We start from the raw sequence: 15,543 nt of genomic DNA on the forward strand, positions 1-15,543 counted from the left end.
TGTGCTATAAAAAGGTGTCCTTGGTGAAATTTTAGCTGAGACCTAAGCTAAATGTTTTATTTTAGTCAAGTGAAAAGCTTAATTAGATTACATTTCAAACAGCTACAAACGCCAACTTGCCTTTTTTTTTTTTCCACAGGAATCGCAAGATGAAAGTAGTGTATTGAAATATATGTCCTGAACATTATGTTAAAGCCATTTTGAAGCACCCCATTTCCAAAATGATGAAATAATAAATAAATAAATTCTTACTAATTCAGATTGAATAAAACTGAATATTCCAGTTCTCATTATTTTCCATGTTATATTTGATGAGTTATCAATATTTGAACTAAATAAATTGGCAATTGAGTTGATGTGCACATTTGACTGAGGCGTTACCTACATAAATGTCATATACAACAAATTACTAGGAAAACAGATTATCTTGCCGAGTGCAATTTGAATATAAATTGGAATGAACTGGAATGCAGCATAAATAGGCAGACAAAAAAAAACCATGCACCCACACATGCATAACCATTACCAATCCATGCAGAAAAACTGCCATACAGGCCAACGCACACTAATTATTATGATTACATATGTCACTGATCACATGGCTCAATAACATACAAGGCACACACAAATTACACTGATTACATGTACTTATAAATACATTAGTCTAAAGACGACGCATGCCCTTTTCCATCTCCAGCTACAACTATAATCCAGCACATACACTATGTATGAATCTATGTATATACAGTATGTATGCAGTATGGTGTGAGTGTGTGTGTGTGTGTGTGTGTGTGTGTGTGTGTGTGTGTGTGTGTGTGTGTGTGTGTGTGTGTGCGTGCGTGTGCTGGAGCATGCAAATTGACCACATTTTATGTCATAAATATTAGTGTAGCCATTGTTTCTGTGCATGCTTAAGGATACAGTCACACAGTTAACAGGTCACAGGTAGGTAGAGTGTATGTGTGTGTGTGTGTGTGTGTGTGTGTGTGTGTGTGTGTGTGTGTGTGTCTGAGTGTGACTCACCGACACAGGCATAGTGACAGCCTCCCAGTTGGTGTTGGATGCAGGCAGAGGAGAGTCCATCTGCGGGAGCAGTGAGCAGAAATAATTGTTTTGTTCATCAATCATGTACACAATGTGTGGGAATGGCAGTTAAGAACAACAGATGAATCAATAAAAATGACTGGAAAATGTATTTACATTTCTCACAAAGCCAATGTGTAGCTGCCGATAATGTGATACAAGAATTGTCATCTTGATTTAATAATAGTTTAAAAAATATAAAGTAAAATCATAGGCATAAGCATTTTGCGTAATGTAATAAGTGATTACATCATTTGCTGGTTAAAAATATAGATACCAATAATATAATAAACTTTGTCTGTATTTGCGGATGTTTGCTGGCACATCGTTGATATGGTCAATACCTAAAACAAATAAGTGACACTTTACAGCTTTTACTGTACATACAAGCAATAGAAAGTGATTTACATTACCAACTGCACGAATGTCACTTCTGTATTTTTTTGAACCAGCGGAAAAAGTTGTGTCATACGTTGTATAAAAAGACACTGAATTATATTATCGGTCCCAAAAAATGTTATTACATTATTGGCAACTAAATTTGTACTCGGCCAATAACTTGGTAACTGAATTCATTTTACAAAATTAGTCCTCATACTATTTTGGAAGGTTATGACATTCTCATCTATTATTATATTATAATAGAAATACATAATGGCAAATTGTTATTGCATTATCAGCTTACTGAGGCCATCAGGAACAATAAAGGTGGTTACAATAGACTCCAGAGGAGATTCAGGACTAAAAGTTTGCTTCATGCTGTTGAGTTATCTGCTGGAGTTGCACTTCCTAAAAACAGATTGACGTGTCACAAAAATTCCAGGCAGAAATAACAAGATATGTGAGTTGTCTGCTTGCAATGTATAAGGCATTTAATTCACCAGAAATATTGTTGATATTGCTCATCTTTCTACATCTATTCTCAGGATGCTGTTTTTTTTAGCAACCAATGAGCAAGGGCCTCACTAATATGTTTTATTTAAAACTGTTTGGCACAATTCGGTTTTCACATACTTTGCTGGACCTTGCCTCAGTATCACAGACAGGAAGAAAAACCTGAAAGCTGTTTGTAACTCTTTGCTGCTGACATCTCTAAGTGGTCCTCTTGTAAGATTAAAGCCTTTGCAAGCTTGAATGATTGACACTTTCAAGAAGTACACAATAGATATCAGGACCAAATACCCTTCACGCTTTGCTTCCTGTCTGTGAGACTAAATTGAGGGCTAAAAAAAGTAGATCATAACAGTATTTCATGAATGTGGCCCAGGGTCCTGTAAGTTAGCAAATGCAAATGACAGCATGTGTTAAGTGTTGGGAGAAGATCGCAGTCATCCAATGGGGTGGAAATCTGAGCTGCCAAAGACAAATTCTTACACACACACACACACACACACACACACGCACACACACGTCAAATCGCCAAGGGTATCAAATCCCTCTCCCTGAGGAGTCTTAAATACCATCTCCGGTCAATGTGGAGCAGTAATCTGTCTGAACCGCACTTCAAAGACGCAGTGCCCTCACTTTGTTTCTGTGTGTCTGAAAGTATGCGCGTGTGAATGTTATAGACTTGGCATCAAAGACATTTCAGCATACAAAGGTTTTTGTTTAACAAAGTCTCGCATGTGGCCTTTTGATAGATGCACTCATACACACACACACACACACACACACACACACACACACACACACACACACACACACACACACACACACACACTCAGACCAGCTGTGAATGAGGTCAGAAGGTTTCCTGTAAGACAGTGTGTGTGTGTGTGTGTGTGTGTGTGTGTGTGTGTGTGTGTGTGTGTGTGTGTGCGTGTGTGTGTGTTTGTGTGTGCAAGTTTATAGATCCTGACTCTCATCTCCTTTTAAGGCTAAATGCTTCATGTCAAAAACAACTGGGTAACTTCTTCATGTTTCTGTGAGAGACACCGGTCAGCACATGCAGACAGAAGTCTAGTTCTTTTTTGTAATGAGTTATAATGCCCTGGGACAGCTATAATTGTCCATTTTTAATGATTTATTCCCACTGTATAAACATGGCAGAGACTATTGATTAAGGTTGTTTCCGCGAGTCCCCTATAGAATATTTGCTGACATGCTGAAGACTCACACAGGGATGACATCAGTGTATTCTGCAGCGGAGTTTCTCCCTGGACCTGTTTTTTTTTTTTGTTCCTCATGATGCTATTGTGTTGTATTTTGCAAAACCATGTGACTGTCAAACATACTGCAGAAACTCCATAAGGACTGCACAGTATATTAAAGTGTATTCATGTCTTCAACACGCTTCAATAACACCACACATTTCACTTTGATTACTGCTTATTGACAAACTGACTGTGACAGATTGACGTAATCATAGTGTTGCTTTATGTTTGTGTGTTGCCGCTTGTGTGTAGTTGCAAAACGTGTGTGTTTTAAAACTTCAGGGTTTTCCTCTCTAGCAGTCCAGAGAAGCCTGCCTACATAGTAGAGCAGTGAGTTAGCATACATTCTTAGCATAATGGTACCATGCAGTGTGTAGCCCAGAGACGGTGTTAAAATATTATGTAACCTGAGTGTTATCAGTGTTTGTGGGCCGGCATTGTGACGGAAAGGAGCAAAACTGTTTGTGGTTCCCTGTTTACATCACAGCAGGTCAAAATCCCTAATCCTGATTGTACATATTCCATCTCCTATGACATAAGAATAACGCATGTTATCCAGTCTTAAAGGAATATTTGCCTCTCTCTCAACCTCTCCATCGTTCAACAAGTCATATGCTTAATAATGTCTTTTAATCCATCCTGCCATCCATTTTCGATACTGCATATCTGTTAAGGGCTGTTGGGGGCTGGAGCCTATCCTAACTGATACTTGGTGAGAGGTAGGGTTCACCCTGGACAGGTCGCCCATCCATCGCAGGGCCATCAGGAGCAATAAGGGGTTCAGTATCTTGCTCAAGGATGCTTCGGCATGGTCACAGGGGGAAAGTGAGGATCAAACCAGTGACCCTTCGATTGCTAGACGGCCACTCTACCTCTGAGCCATGCCGCCCCCTGTCCTTTAATCCATCCATTTTCTTCCGCTTATCCTGTTAAGGGTCGTGGGGGGTGGAGCCTATCCCAGCAGCCTTTGGGCGAGAGGTGGGGTTCACTTTGGACGGGTTGCCAGTCCATCACAGGGCCAACACATAGAGACAGACAACCATTCACACTCACAGCCACACCTACGGTCAATTTAGAGTATCAATCAGCCTCGTCCCCTCTTGATGTCTTTGGACTGTGGAGGAAGCTGGAGTACCGGAGAGAACCCATGCAGGCACAGGGAAAACATGCAGACTCCACACAGAAAGATCAAACTGGCTCAAACCAGGAACCTTCTTGCTGTGAGGCGACAGTGCTGCACCAAAGTACCACCTGTCCTTTCATCCTTAAATGATAAGTGCAGTTTATTTGCAGTGATAGCATGAGTAGAAAATAAGATGCTATCATCTTTTGCAGCCCTGTAATTGTCTCTGGGTTCTATGATATCTCCGGCCATAGAAATATGAGAAATGACTTTAATTTGGGTACTGCACTTATCAGGTAATAATATCAACAATTCAAACGTGGCGCCTAAATCCACACACACCCACAAGTAACCAATTTATTGGTTTTGTATGTGTTTTATTTATTTTTGTTTAACTGACGTGTGTTACTGGGAAGTATTTCAGCCTGTATGATCAAACCCACTGGTGGTGAGAGAACACATTCTTATTTACAGAAGCAGTCTAGTGAAGGGGACACCAGGGAGCTGCCCTTTTCAACCTCCATTTTGTACAGTTGGACACTGGAGCAGCTGAGGATTAAGTGTGTGGTGGATGGCAAAGACGGCGAGAGCATTTCCCTGTCGACTTTTACCCCGCACATCCAGTTATCTCGTTTACAGCCGCAGGACATTTAAGTTAGTAGATAAAACACATTTATGCCGTCTCATCTGTGTTGGAGTCTGAGCTAGTTTTATTAGTTAAAGCCATGCAGGAAAATGCTCCCTCTAGCCATGTCTTTACTGTGTTTACTGGGATATTGTTGTGGTATATTTATGTATATATAGTTGAGCTGGTCATTCATATTTCCAGCAGCAGAAGCAGCAACACACATCTGCATGCTGTGTGCACACAAGAAGTACTTGTCAGTACATCGTTATGGATAAATACAATAAAAACGCCAGTGGCATCTTGTTCACCTACTATAGACTAAACATGAGTGCATTCTGTATGGGAAACATACAGAGGAATCACTGGTGGAGATTCCAAGAACAAACGAGCATCATATTTCTAAATCAATAGACTTTTCTTCCCTGCAACTGTCTTAGAAACAACCTCCCACATCTAAATTACTTTCCTATTCGTTCAATCATATATAGTCTGACTGATGCAGGAAAACCCACAAAACCAACCAGCCAAATGTTTTGAAGTCCTCCACAGATGAACTTGGGATATCATATGTTCATGATGAGGCTGATTCTTGCCCTCATGAATCATTTATTTGAGCTTTTACAACCCAGTAGATCTTAAAATGTTTATCTTGTGTGAGCCTGCACTCCAGATGACTGATCGCACCCACTGGGAACACATTTTGAAAAGGATCAAAGAAAGGATGCTTTAGAGGATTAAAAAAAAAAAGGGACATGAATAATGAGTAAACCCACTGTTAAACTACAGTGTTGCCTGCAGATTGTGGGTGTGTATTTTTCGGAGGACTGAGGCAGTCGTATCCTTGCATCAGACACTTGGATGTATTTAAAGGATAATTCAGAAAATCTTTTTCCTGGGCTGTAATTCTCTTGTGTCTTTGGGTTGAAATGATTGATAAGGACCAAAATGATTGGACAAGGTTGCAACTAATGTGGGGGGGGGGGGGGGGGGGGCAATGATATGTCAGCTCACAGCACCAACAGCAACACCACCAGGCCTCACAGCTCCTCCACCATCTCTCTCCCTGCTAGTATACTCTGACTCTATTACTATTCAGCCATAACTTTGGAAATAAACTTAGCGTTTTATATACATGGCAGATTATGAAATTCTCTGCTCTGTTGAGAGTGACTTCTGTAAATGTGTCAAAACAACAAAAAATACTCCCTACAACACCACTGCAGAAGGTAAAAATGAAAAATTGAACTTGTAGTTTTACTGTCCAAACATCAAAAATAATAGTGTGATGGAAGCAGTACACAGTTCCTTTAATTGAATAAAAGTAGACACTTATGAAAAGATAAAATAGTACTGAATAGTAAAATTCAAGTACCAAAAGTACGCATTTGATATGCTATTCTTGTATTCCATCAGGAATGCTTAATTCTCAAACCACTGACCTTTAAAGGACATGTTTCAGTGTTATGGGTTCAGACGAGCAGCTCTGATGATTTCCCCGTCAGATTAAAGGATTTATAAATTATTTAGTGAAGCAAAAAGTACATTATTATCTTTGAAATATAGTGGAGTAAAAATACAAAGTGCTATAAACATGGAATGCCAACTTAACTGAGTAATTAAGTACTCATTTGTAATGTACCTGCTTAGTTACAGGAGGCGTAGAACTGCTCGGTGTCATTACACTGATGATGGTTGGAAGTTGCAGCTCATTGAGCTCTCAATAAATACTGGAACAATTCCCATTGTTTTGGTCTCTATAGCTCATACTGGAATTTCTCTTTCAACTGCCATGATGTCATGTTGGGGATCTCTCTATAGTGACACAAAGACAAAATAACACTAGAGATGAGTATTTTTGATTCCAGTCCAGTCCATCTGCTTCAGCTGGTTCATCAAGTCCACCTGGGTCTCCTGCATTTACCTCTCACTAACTCACAGGTGCCTCCTTCGCTCGCTCTGCCTCTTTCACTGCAGGTTGTTTAAGTCATTAGCTGACATGCTGATAGCATCTCAGACACCTGTTCTCTCCTTCCAATGATGCTTCTCCTCATTCTCTGGCTGCCTCTCTCTGTCTCTTCCTTTCTCCTTTCCACTCTCTGCTTCTCCTTCTCCTCCCTCTTATCTGTTCGACAGGTCTGCTGAGAACAAATTAGACCTGCTAAATTAATCCACACACACACACACACACACACACACACACACACACACACTGAGGAAAAGCTGCGTGTGTGACATACAAGCACACACACGAACGAGCACATTTAGAAATAGGAAAAAACTGATCAAATACGGTTCAAGAGTTGGAGTTACTTTTAAATGTGTGATAAGGTGACAAAGTGAGGGATAGCACAGAGACTCAGGGACTTCGGTACTTTCTCATTATCCAGATTGCATTTACAGTTGTGCAAACTTCTGTGCCCCACTATTCCATGAAGGATTCATTCATGTAGTGAAGCCCTCAAGTCACCAGCTTAAGTTCTACTGAACATTTGTATAGTGCATTGTTACTATAGTGTCCAAAAAAGGGTTTGTTGTTAAAGACCTTTGCTTCGGACTGTGATGAGTCTGAGGAAGTGGTTTCACAGGAAACTGTTATATTGAAATGATTGTATGAAAGCAAAGAATAATCTGCAAACACAGTATTCCCCTCTGTGTCTTGCCCTTTACTTCATCACCCTATTTTTCTTCTTTCCTTTTTTATGGTAGATAAGAAGCAATGTTCAGCCCTGTCTGTGACATGAAAGAGGAAGCCAGAGAACATCTTTAAATGCCTGTCTGACTCAGCTGCTCTTTCTCTTCCCCTTTCCCCTCTGATTATAGGGTGGCGGAACATCTTCAAATCAGAGGCCCTCTCTTTCTTCTTTCCTCTTCCTGACAGAATGACAAAGCTAATCTCCTTATCCGTTCATTTGACAGCCTTTAAGTGAAAACGCTCGCATCCTCCTGCCATCCTTCCCCAGTTCCTCAGTCTCTCCTTTGCTCTTGAGTGGACATGATACAAGAGAACCGCTGGCTAATACACTTTGGCATTTTACCAGCAGTGTTACTAGATCCTCCTTCCCTCCCTCTTCCTCTTCTCTATGCTCATGTGTGTGTGTGTGTGTGTGTGCGTGTAAGTGTGTGTGTGAGATACATACAAGAACTCCAGAAGCTCATCAAAAAAGTATCCAGAGTTAACAAATCATCAGTATTACTACAATAAAATCATATTTTTCTCCCTGTTTTGTGTGCAAAGTTCTTTTATATGTGAAGCAATAATCAGATTGATCCTTTTCTGCCTGCAGAGAGCCTTTGGACAGATGAGTGCTAGCTACCTCAGCTGCAATTATCTTGGGGCGATGAGCTTTGAGGTGGCGCATCATATCACTGCACCTAGTTAGGAAAGTGGTTCTGGCTAAACACTGTTTAGGACTAAAAGGAGAGTTTACCCAAAAAATAAAAATGCAATCATCGTCTGCTCGCTGTCATGCTGAAGGACAATTGGGTGAAATTTTTTTAGTCAACAAAACAGTGGTGGAGTTTCACAGGGAAAGGTGATGCAGCTGCTCCAAAAAACAAGGGAAATGAATGGTGACCAACTTTTAAATGGACAATGGGAAAAATGGAAAATGGAAGAAAAGAAACACATAATAAAATGACAAAAAAATTTCGTCACGACTCACTTCCATGTTTAGAGAAATTACTGCAACACCTGTTCCTGAGAAAATCCACAAGTGTTTGTGGAATATGCTCACATTCACTGCAGCGAAGCTAACGAGCAGTCAGCTGTCCAGTGGATTTCTGGAAGGAGGTTGTTTGGTTGTATTTCATCTACTTCTATTATTTTAACCCCCAAACCACTGCCCCCTCCCCCAATTTTTGTTTTCTCCCATCGCTGCATTTCTCTCCTCCATCGCCAAGTGAAGGTAACAGAGTCAGAGAAACATTTTACCTGAGAATTGCAGGTCCACACACTGAACCTGAAGTGACAAATTGATATAAGAACTTAAAGCTGTGTCCCAAATAACAGCTCTTGGTTCATTGTCAGCTGTGAGTGTGTTATTGTGTGTGCGTGTGTGTGTGTGTGTGTGTGTGTCTCACCAGCAGTGAGTAGTAGATTTTGAATCCCGGCTTTGCAACAAAGTAATCATCAGACTTGAAGGTGACTCTGAGTGTGTTGGTTTTGGAGTTGAGGCTAGGCGGTGCTTTCTGCCCACACCAGCGACCCCAAATTATAGTGCTGGTCTCTGATTGGTCCTCAACTTCAACAAAGTCATACCTGGAGCGTGAGATGAAAATGAAGAGACGAATAAATGTGTGAGAGGGAGAACATGCAGAAGAAAAATACAAATAAATACACAAGTATTACCTCCAAACTTATGAGAGAACTATTATTACTGATCGCAGTAATTTACTGCTCATCTCAGAAACATAGCTGAGACGTTTCCTTTTTTTTTAAAAGAGGAAGACGAGGATAGGAAGGAGAATTACTCACATATCAGCATGTATAATATTACAAATACACCTGAGAAAAGTCCTTGACTTGTATTTACTGAACACGTTTTTTTTTAACCAACGTCAATAGTCTGCTGGTGCTTCTTCCACCCACAGTCGATGCAGGTGTGAAGGAGATTTTTTTCCCCTGATTTTTTAAGAACTCATTATGTGCCTCGAAGAAGTTATTTCCACCTGCGTATCTTCTTTCTGAAACCAGGATCAATAAAATCCAAGCCACATTTATTAGTGGAAGCTACTGGACACAGAAGATTAACAAAACTAGTTAAAATGTTAGCTTACAAACTGTCCTTTCAGCCAAATGTGCAAACTGGTGGCTGTCAGTCATGGCGTCGAGCCGGAGATGTTATTTTTTTATTCGGCTCAAATGTACTTTTTTATCATTTACAAACATTGAAATGTGGATGTAAAAGCTTGCACATTATTGAACACACAACTGGATAAAGACTCGCTCGTGCTCAATGGTGCATTTGAGATGTCTGCTTTTGGCTTCCTTGATTTTTTTTTAGCTTCCAGCAGAAAAAAAAACGCCTTTTGGATTAAATATTACTTTTAGATCCATCATAGTGCATAAATGACTTTGTGTTCTCTTTGCTCACTTGTTTTTTAAATAATATATGAAATAAATGTTAATGTTATTTCAATATTAATAATTTTCAAAAATTCCACCCATCAAAAACACATGAATACCTGCATACACACACACACAGTTAATGCGAAAAAAACATTCCTCTTTTTACCTTTCCAAATCTACTACCCCCCCCCCCCCGTTGTTCCCCCTTGTCTTATCAGCAAAGTGCTTACAAAGGCAACTGAATTGCATATGGGTATTAAAAAAAGTCTATTTTCTCCCCTAAACCCTCAAGGACAAACTTCCTCTACTTGCCAGGAAAGCAAACTACTATGTTGCCGTCATAATGATTCCACCCACCACCTCCTTTTATTCTTTCTCTTCACACCCCCTCAGTTTAATGATAGTCAGCTACTGTGCATATACGTTGGTGTTGTACATGTTTTACAATGGAGACCTTTTCTCTCTAAACTTTTCCTCATCTTCCTCTCCATCATTCCGTTTTCACCTCGCTGGATCCTCCTTTTGTCTTTAAGCAGATTTATCTGCCGTTACTCCTTTGAAGCGTCTCTATCCATTTTCCCATCATTTGGTTTCTTTCTCTCTCTCTCTCTCTCTCTGTCTCTCTCTCTGAAGGTATTTTGTGTCATCACCCTCTCCTCTGACATCCATCACCCTCCCTGCCATCTGTTTTAGTTCTCACCGTTGAAAATCTCAGGTTTTACCTGCACACGCTGTTCTCAGCCTCCTCCAGGGCAAATTGGGCATCAAACTCCAGATGTATGCGGCTTCCTGGTGGTGACACTAGTTTCCATGACAACAGCAGGTTGCGCGGGTAAGCGCTGGGGTAGCGTGGGCTGTGGATGACTCCACCCATCGGTGTTACGGTGATGTTTTCGTCTTTTCGGTACAAGTCTGTGGTGAGGTGATTGCTGTCTGTTAGTGGTTACAACTAATCAGTTAGTTAGTTCAGGAAAAGCTAAACAGAAAACTTGGTCATGCAAAAAACAAATAGATGTGAATGGAGGCAGGCACAAAGACAAATAAAGGAGAGAGAAATGCTGCATACACAGGATGATGACAACTTTAGCGAGACAGGTACTTAAACTCTTGTTTACAGCTTTACAGACAAGTATATCAAGACATTAGTATGCACTTCTACTTCAGTGCTGAAGTGGAAGCAGAGCACAGTTTAGAAAATAATTTCATGGCCGACAATTCAAGTGAAATACCGTCAAGTCTAATCTCTCAGTGCCGCTCTGAGTTTACAAAGCTCTTTTGAACACCGTTTGAGGTGCTGATGATTGTGTGTTTTCCCCTTCTAAAATGTGACCTTTTCACACAAATCAAATGTTCTTGTGTACAAGTGGGAGACTTGCGATGAAGAAACAAAGTCTCAATGAGAGACTCAACAAAAGCTCACCGTGTTTTAATCTACAAAGATCAAGATCGACAGCGAGTTTAATGAAAAACTAAACAATCTGGAGCTGGCAGTTCAGAAGTTAAATGAAATATTTGCAAATCATTATCTGGCAACCAGGAATACTCACCCAAAAAAAAAAAAAACCAAACTTTAAAAGAAATAATTCCAAGATGATAAATTGCAAACCACACAACATAATTAAATTGTGAATAAAAAGACAACTAAAAGGATGGATATTTGAGCTATCACAGGCTTTGCTTACTGACTTTAGCAGGTCATGGGATCATCAGCGTCTCTGATTATTAGCAGGATGTCCCAAAAACTAATGGACAGATGTTGGTGAAATATTTGTTCAAGATGAATAACGCAAGTAATAGCGATAATACTGCAAGGAAAAATGTTTAACTTTGCAGGCGTTCAGGATCAAATTGTGTGACTATGTAACGTTCTTGGTTTCGATGCATCTTTGCTGTCTGAGTGTGTTCTCATTACTTTACTGGGTGCTTAAGAAAAACATAAAGGTGCTTTCAAAAATAAAGACAGAGGAACCGAAAATCCCTACTTCTTAATGTTTCATCTCTAAACCGAAGCATGGATCTCATTTTTATTCAGCGCAGAAAGAAAGTCATCCTTTTAGCAATGATAATAAAAAATACAAGGGAAACGTTCATAAAAATGAGGGTTTTTTATATTGAATTACAGTCTTAGTTGAGTGTCTACTCACCATAAATTAGACCTTAATCAGTGTTTTACCAGTGGGGACTTGGCTTTTGTCCCCAATTAGCTTCTCTTAAACTGATGGTTTGTGTCCCTAAAAGTAGTTTAATTCAGACACTCCCACTGACTCCCATTCATCCCCTGGGGACTTAACCTAACTAGTAACCTAACACCACTAATCTGACCCAAACCCTGACCTGAACCTCATCTTAAAACCTAAAATTTAATGATGTAAATCATTACGATGAGTTAGAGAAGAGTTCCCGCAGTGTGTCTTTGTAAGCAGATTTATGTCCCAACAACCCCAGCAATACCTAGGTAACTCACACACACACACACACACGGAAGGTCAGGCTGAAGTGGGCTGACGGGGCTGTTTTTTTTTTAAAGGGATGTATGTTTTTTGCAAAAGAGAGAGAGAGAGGGAGAGAGCAGAATGCATAATCAAGGTGCTGCAGCCTGCACCCCTGGAAGATGATGATGAAGCTTTGGCCTCCACCTCCTCACTGCAAACCCCCAGTACTCCTCCTCCTGTCTCATCCCATCTCTCTGCCTCTTCACCATCCTCTACTTTGCTTCAATCAGTGAGCCTGTCTCATCGATCATTCATTCAGCATTCTTCCAAAGTCACACTTCTGCAAAATCTAGCTACTGCAATTATCACTCTGTGTGTGTGTGTGTGTGTGTGTGTGTGTGTGTGTGTGTGTGTGTGTGTGTGTGTGTGTGTAGGTGTTTGTGGCAGGGCAGAGGTTGTTTTCTAATGGAATTCTTCGACTCTGCTGATCAGAAGCTGGAGCGTGGAGGTCTATTCAGTCGTAAAAGTGCTTTGGTGTCGTGAACTTTCACCCAGTAAGGTTGCAAGGGAGGAAAGCTTTTTGTGTGTGTGTGTGTGTGTGTGTGTGTGTGTGTGTGTGTGTGTGTGTGTGTGTGTGTGTGTGTGTGTATGTGTGTGAGGAATTTTCATAAAACACTAATTGTCAATCCCAAGTGCTGCACTGTAGGTTGATGTGAAGCAGGACTGCAGTGCTAGCAGGCTTACGTGCCTTTGATGGGTAGTTTTCTCCTCAGGTCAGCTCAGGACATCTCAAACTTCCATTTTACACACAGTGTCGCATATAATGTTTAAGAGTAAAAATACACATTTGTATTTGTAGTATTTTGTTGATGGGGCATGGTGGTGCAGTGGTTAGCACTGTTGCCTCATAGTAAGAAGGTTCCGGATTCAAGTCCTGGCTCGGGCACAGGATCTTTCTGTGTGAGTCTCCATGTTCTCCCTGTTCCTGCGTGGGTTCTCTCTGGTACTCCAGCTTCCTCCCACAGTCCAAAGACATCAAGAGGGGACGAAGCTGATTGATACTCTAAATTGACTGTAGGTGTGGCTGTGAGTGTGAATGGTTGTTTGTCTCTATGTGTTGGTCCTGAGATGGACTGGCAACCTGTCCAGGGTGAACACCGCCTCTCGCCCGAAAGCTGCTGGGATAGGCTCCACCCCCCCCGTGACCCTTAACAGGATATGCAGAAGAAAAGGATGGGATGGATGGATTTTTTTTTTAATGTTTGTTGTGTTGTCTTGGCTGTGGACAGAGCAGCAGGCTGACGCATCTAAGACAGCCAAAGTGCATCATTCTCATCAGTCTTGCTTTATTCTAATGGAACATCATGTTTGTGCTGTTGATGTTGGTAAAATCTATTTTCTAGTTATCTGTCTTAAAGGTAATTAACTTGGCTTCTGGAGGTCATCTGCCTTAAAGTGACACTACACCCAAAAAGTCTATTTTGCCTTTCAAGCGCTCACAAATAGGTGTCTTGAGCTCACTAAGATTTATTTCCCCCTCCTGCATCAACTCTTTAAGACAACATAACACAGAAAAAGCCAACTGCGTATAATTAGCTCAAAGCTAATGGTGACTGATGGCTGAAAAACTACAGCAACAAAATAACAGTAATAACAATCCGTTATAATCAGTGTTTTCTTTATGCTGCAGTTTGCACAATGTCATTTGAGCTAAAAACAAACTATGATACTTCCAGTTTGGCGCTTATTCACAGTAGCACCCAACAGTATTTCCTTTGAAGTAAAGCAAATTAAAAGTACAGTGTCCATTAAAATGCAAATACTCAAGTAAAGTACAGAAACCTTGAAATGGTACAGTACAGTACTTGAGTAAATCATTACTTTCCACCACTGAGTAGCACCAAACTCTCACTCACTGCATTCTGGAGTCACAGAGAAGTGATGCAGGAGGGAAGAAACATCATGGGGAGCTCAGGACACCTATTTGTGAGTACTTGAGGTAGAAAAACAAACAAAAAAAACCCAACATTTTGGGTCAAGCATCACTTTAGCAACTACATATTTTATGTGAGTTTGTGGTGTACGTGTTGTCGTAGTAGTAGTAAGTGTAGTAAGCAAGTACAGGGCTCTGTGAGAAAACCTGCTTCCCTGACACTTGGTGACAAAGCCTATAGCCTTGCCTTTGCAGTGCTTTGCTAGCACACCTGCCTCCCGGACCTGAAGTCGTGAATTTGTAGTCCTGCGCTTGTTACACAACAAAGGGAGGGAACTGCAAGAAGGAAGGCATAAATAAGAAGGAAGAGGCTCAAATGAGAAAATATGCAAATTCTGTGAAGCAGCGCCTGCCTCTTTTGGATGCTGTTCCTCAGTCACATCATTGACCTTACTATAAATCATGCAGCGATGTCAATGTCACCTTTGCAAATTAATGCTAATGATACCATCATGAGGACAGAGATTTCCATTTAAGACCCAGTTCAGGGAACCAAAGGGGCTGGAAACTGATGGGGACATTTTCTCTGCCTGTCATTTTTGTTTCAAGAGCTGGGATGAAATATTCCATACAAGTCATGTCAGTCACAAGATGTTCATCTAATTAGGAAGTTTTCCAATGAATCTTCTGCTTTTCAACTAACTGTATCACACTAATTTGATAAAACTGTGCCATTGATTTCTCTCTCTAGATGACAAAAAACCCTATGTCTGCACACATTTTATTTGATGAGAGAATTTAAGTAAAAAGAGATGTTGGTATGGGGAGAAGTGATCTGTGTGTTTAAAGGAATGTTTACACAAGGGCTAGGTAATTGGTAAATTAATGGCAACTAATTAGTCTGGATTTAAAAACCACTTTGGAGCTGTTCTGTTTTCACCTTCTCTAAAAGCCTTCTTAACATTAGATACAGTAACACACAAGGTCATCACCATCCAAGCCACACACGAATCTGTGTTTTCCAGGACCTGCGTTCATGTGTCATATTTCTCTTATGTCAAACTTGACAGAAAGTTTAAGTTCTGCAGTCTCAGGAAATAAAATGATGTCAGGAGGTCTGATA

At 40.5% G+C, this 15,543-nt stretch overlaps 1 protein-coding gene across 1 annotated transcript in view; it reads right to left on the bottom strand.

The window, feature by feature from the left end:
- The window catches only part of pdgfd (platelet derived growth factor d), a 52,935-nt gene that overhangs the window by 14,164 nt on the left and 23,228 nt on the right, over nt 1–15,543 (bottom strand). The window contains exons 2-4 of the mRNA XM_086215732.1: nt 10,778–10,967; nt 9,068–9,245; nt 1,024–1,083 (exon numbers count right to left, since the gene is read on the bottom strand). Of these exons, the coding sequence (XP_086071858.1) occupies nt 1,024–1,083; nt 9,068–9,245; nt 10,778–10,967 (428 nt within the window). The remainder of the gene's footprint in view (nt 1–1,023; nt 1,084–9,067; nt 9,246–10,777; nt 10,968–15,543) is intronic.

The sequence above is a fragment of the Aulostomus chinensis genome, chromosome 10 (assembly GCF_037954235.1).
Source record: "Aulostomus chinensis isolate RoL2024-O1b breed Wild chromosome 10, RoL_Achi_v1.0, whole genome shotgun sequence".
In the NCBI taxonomy this organism is placed as follows: Eukaryota; Metazoa; Chordata; class Actinopteri; order Syngnathiformes; family Aulostomidae; genus Aulostomus; species Aulostomus chinensis.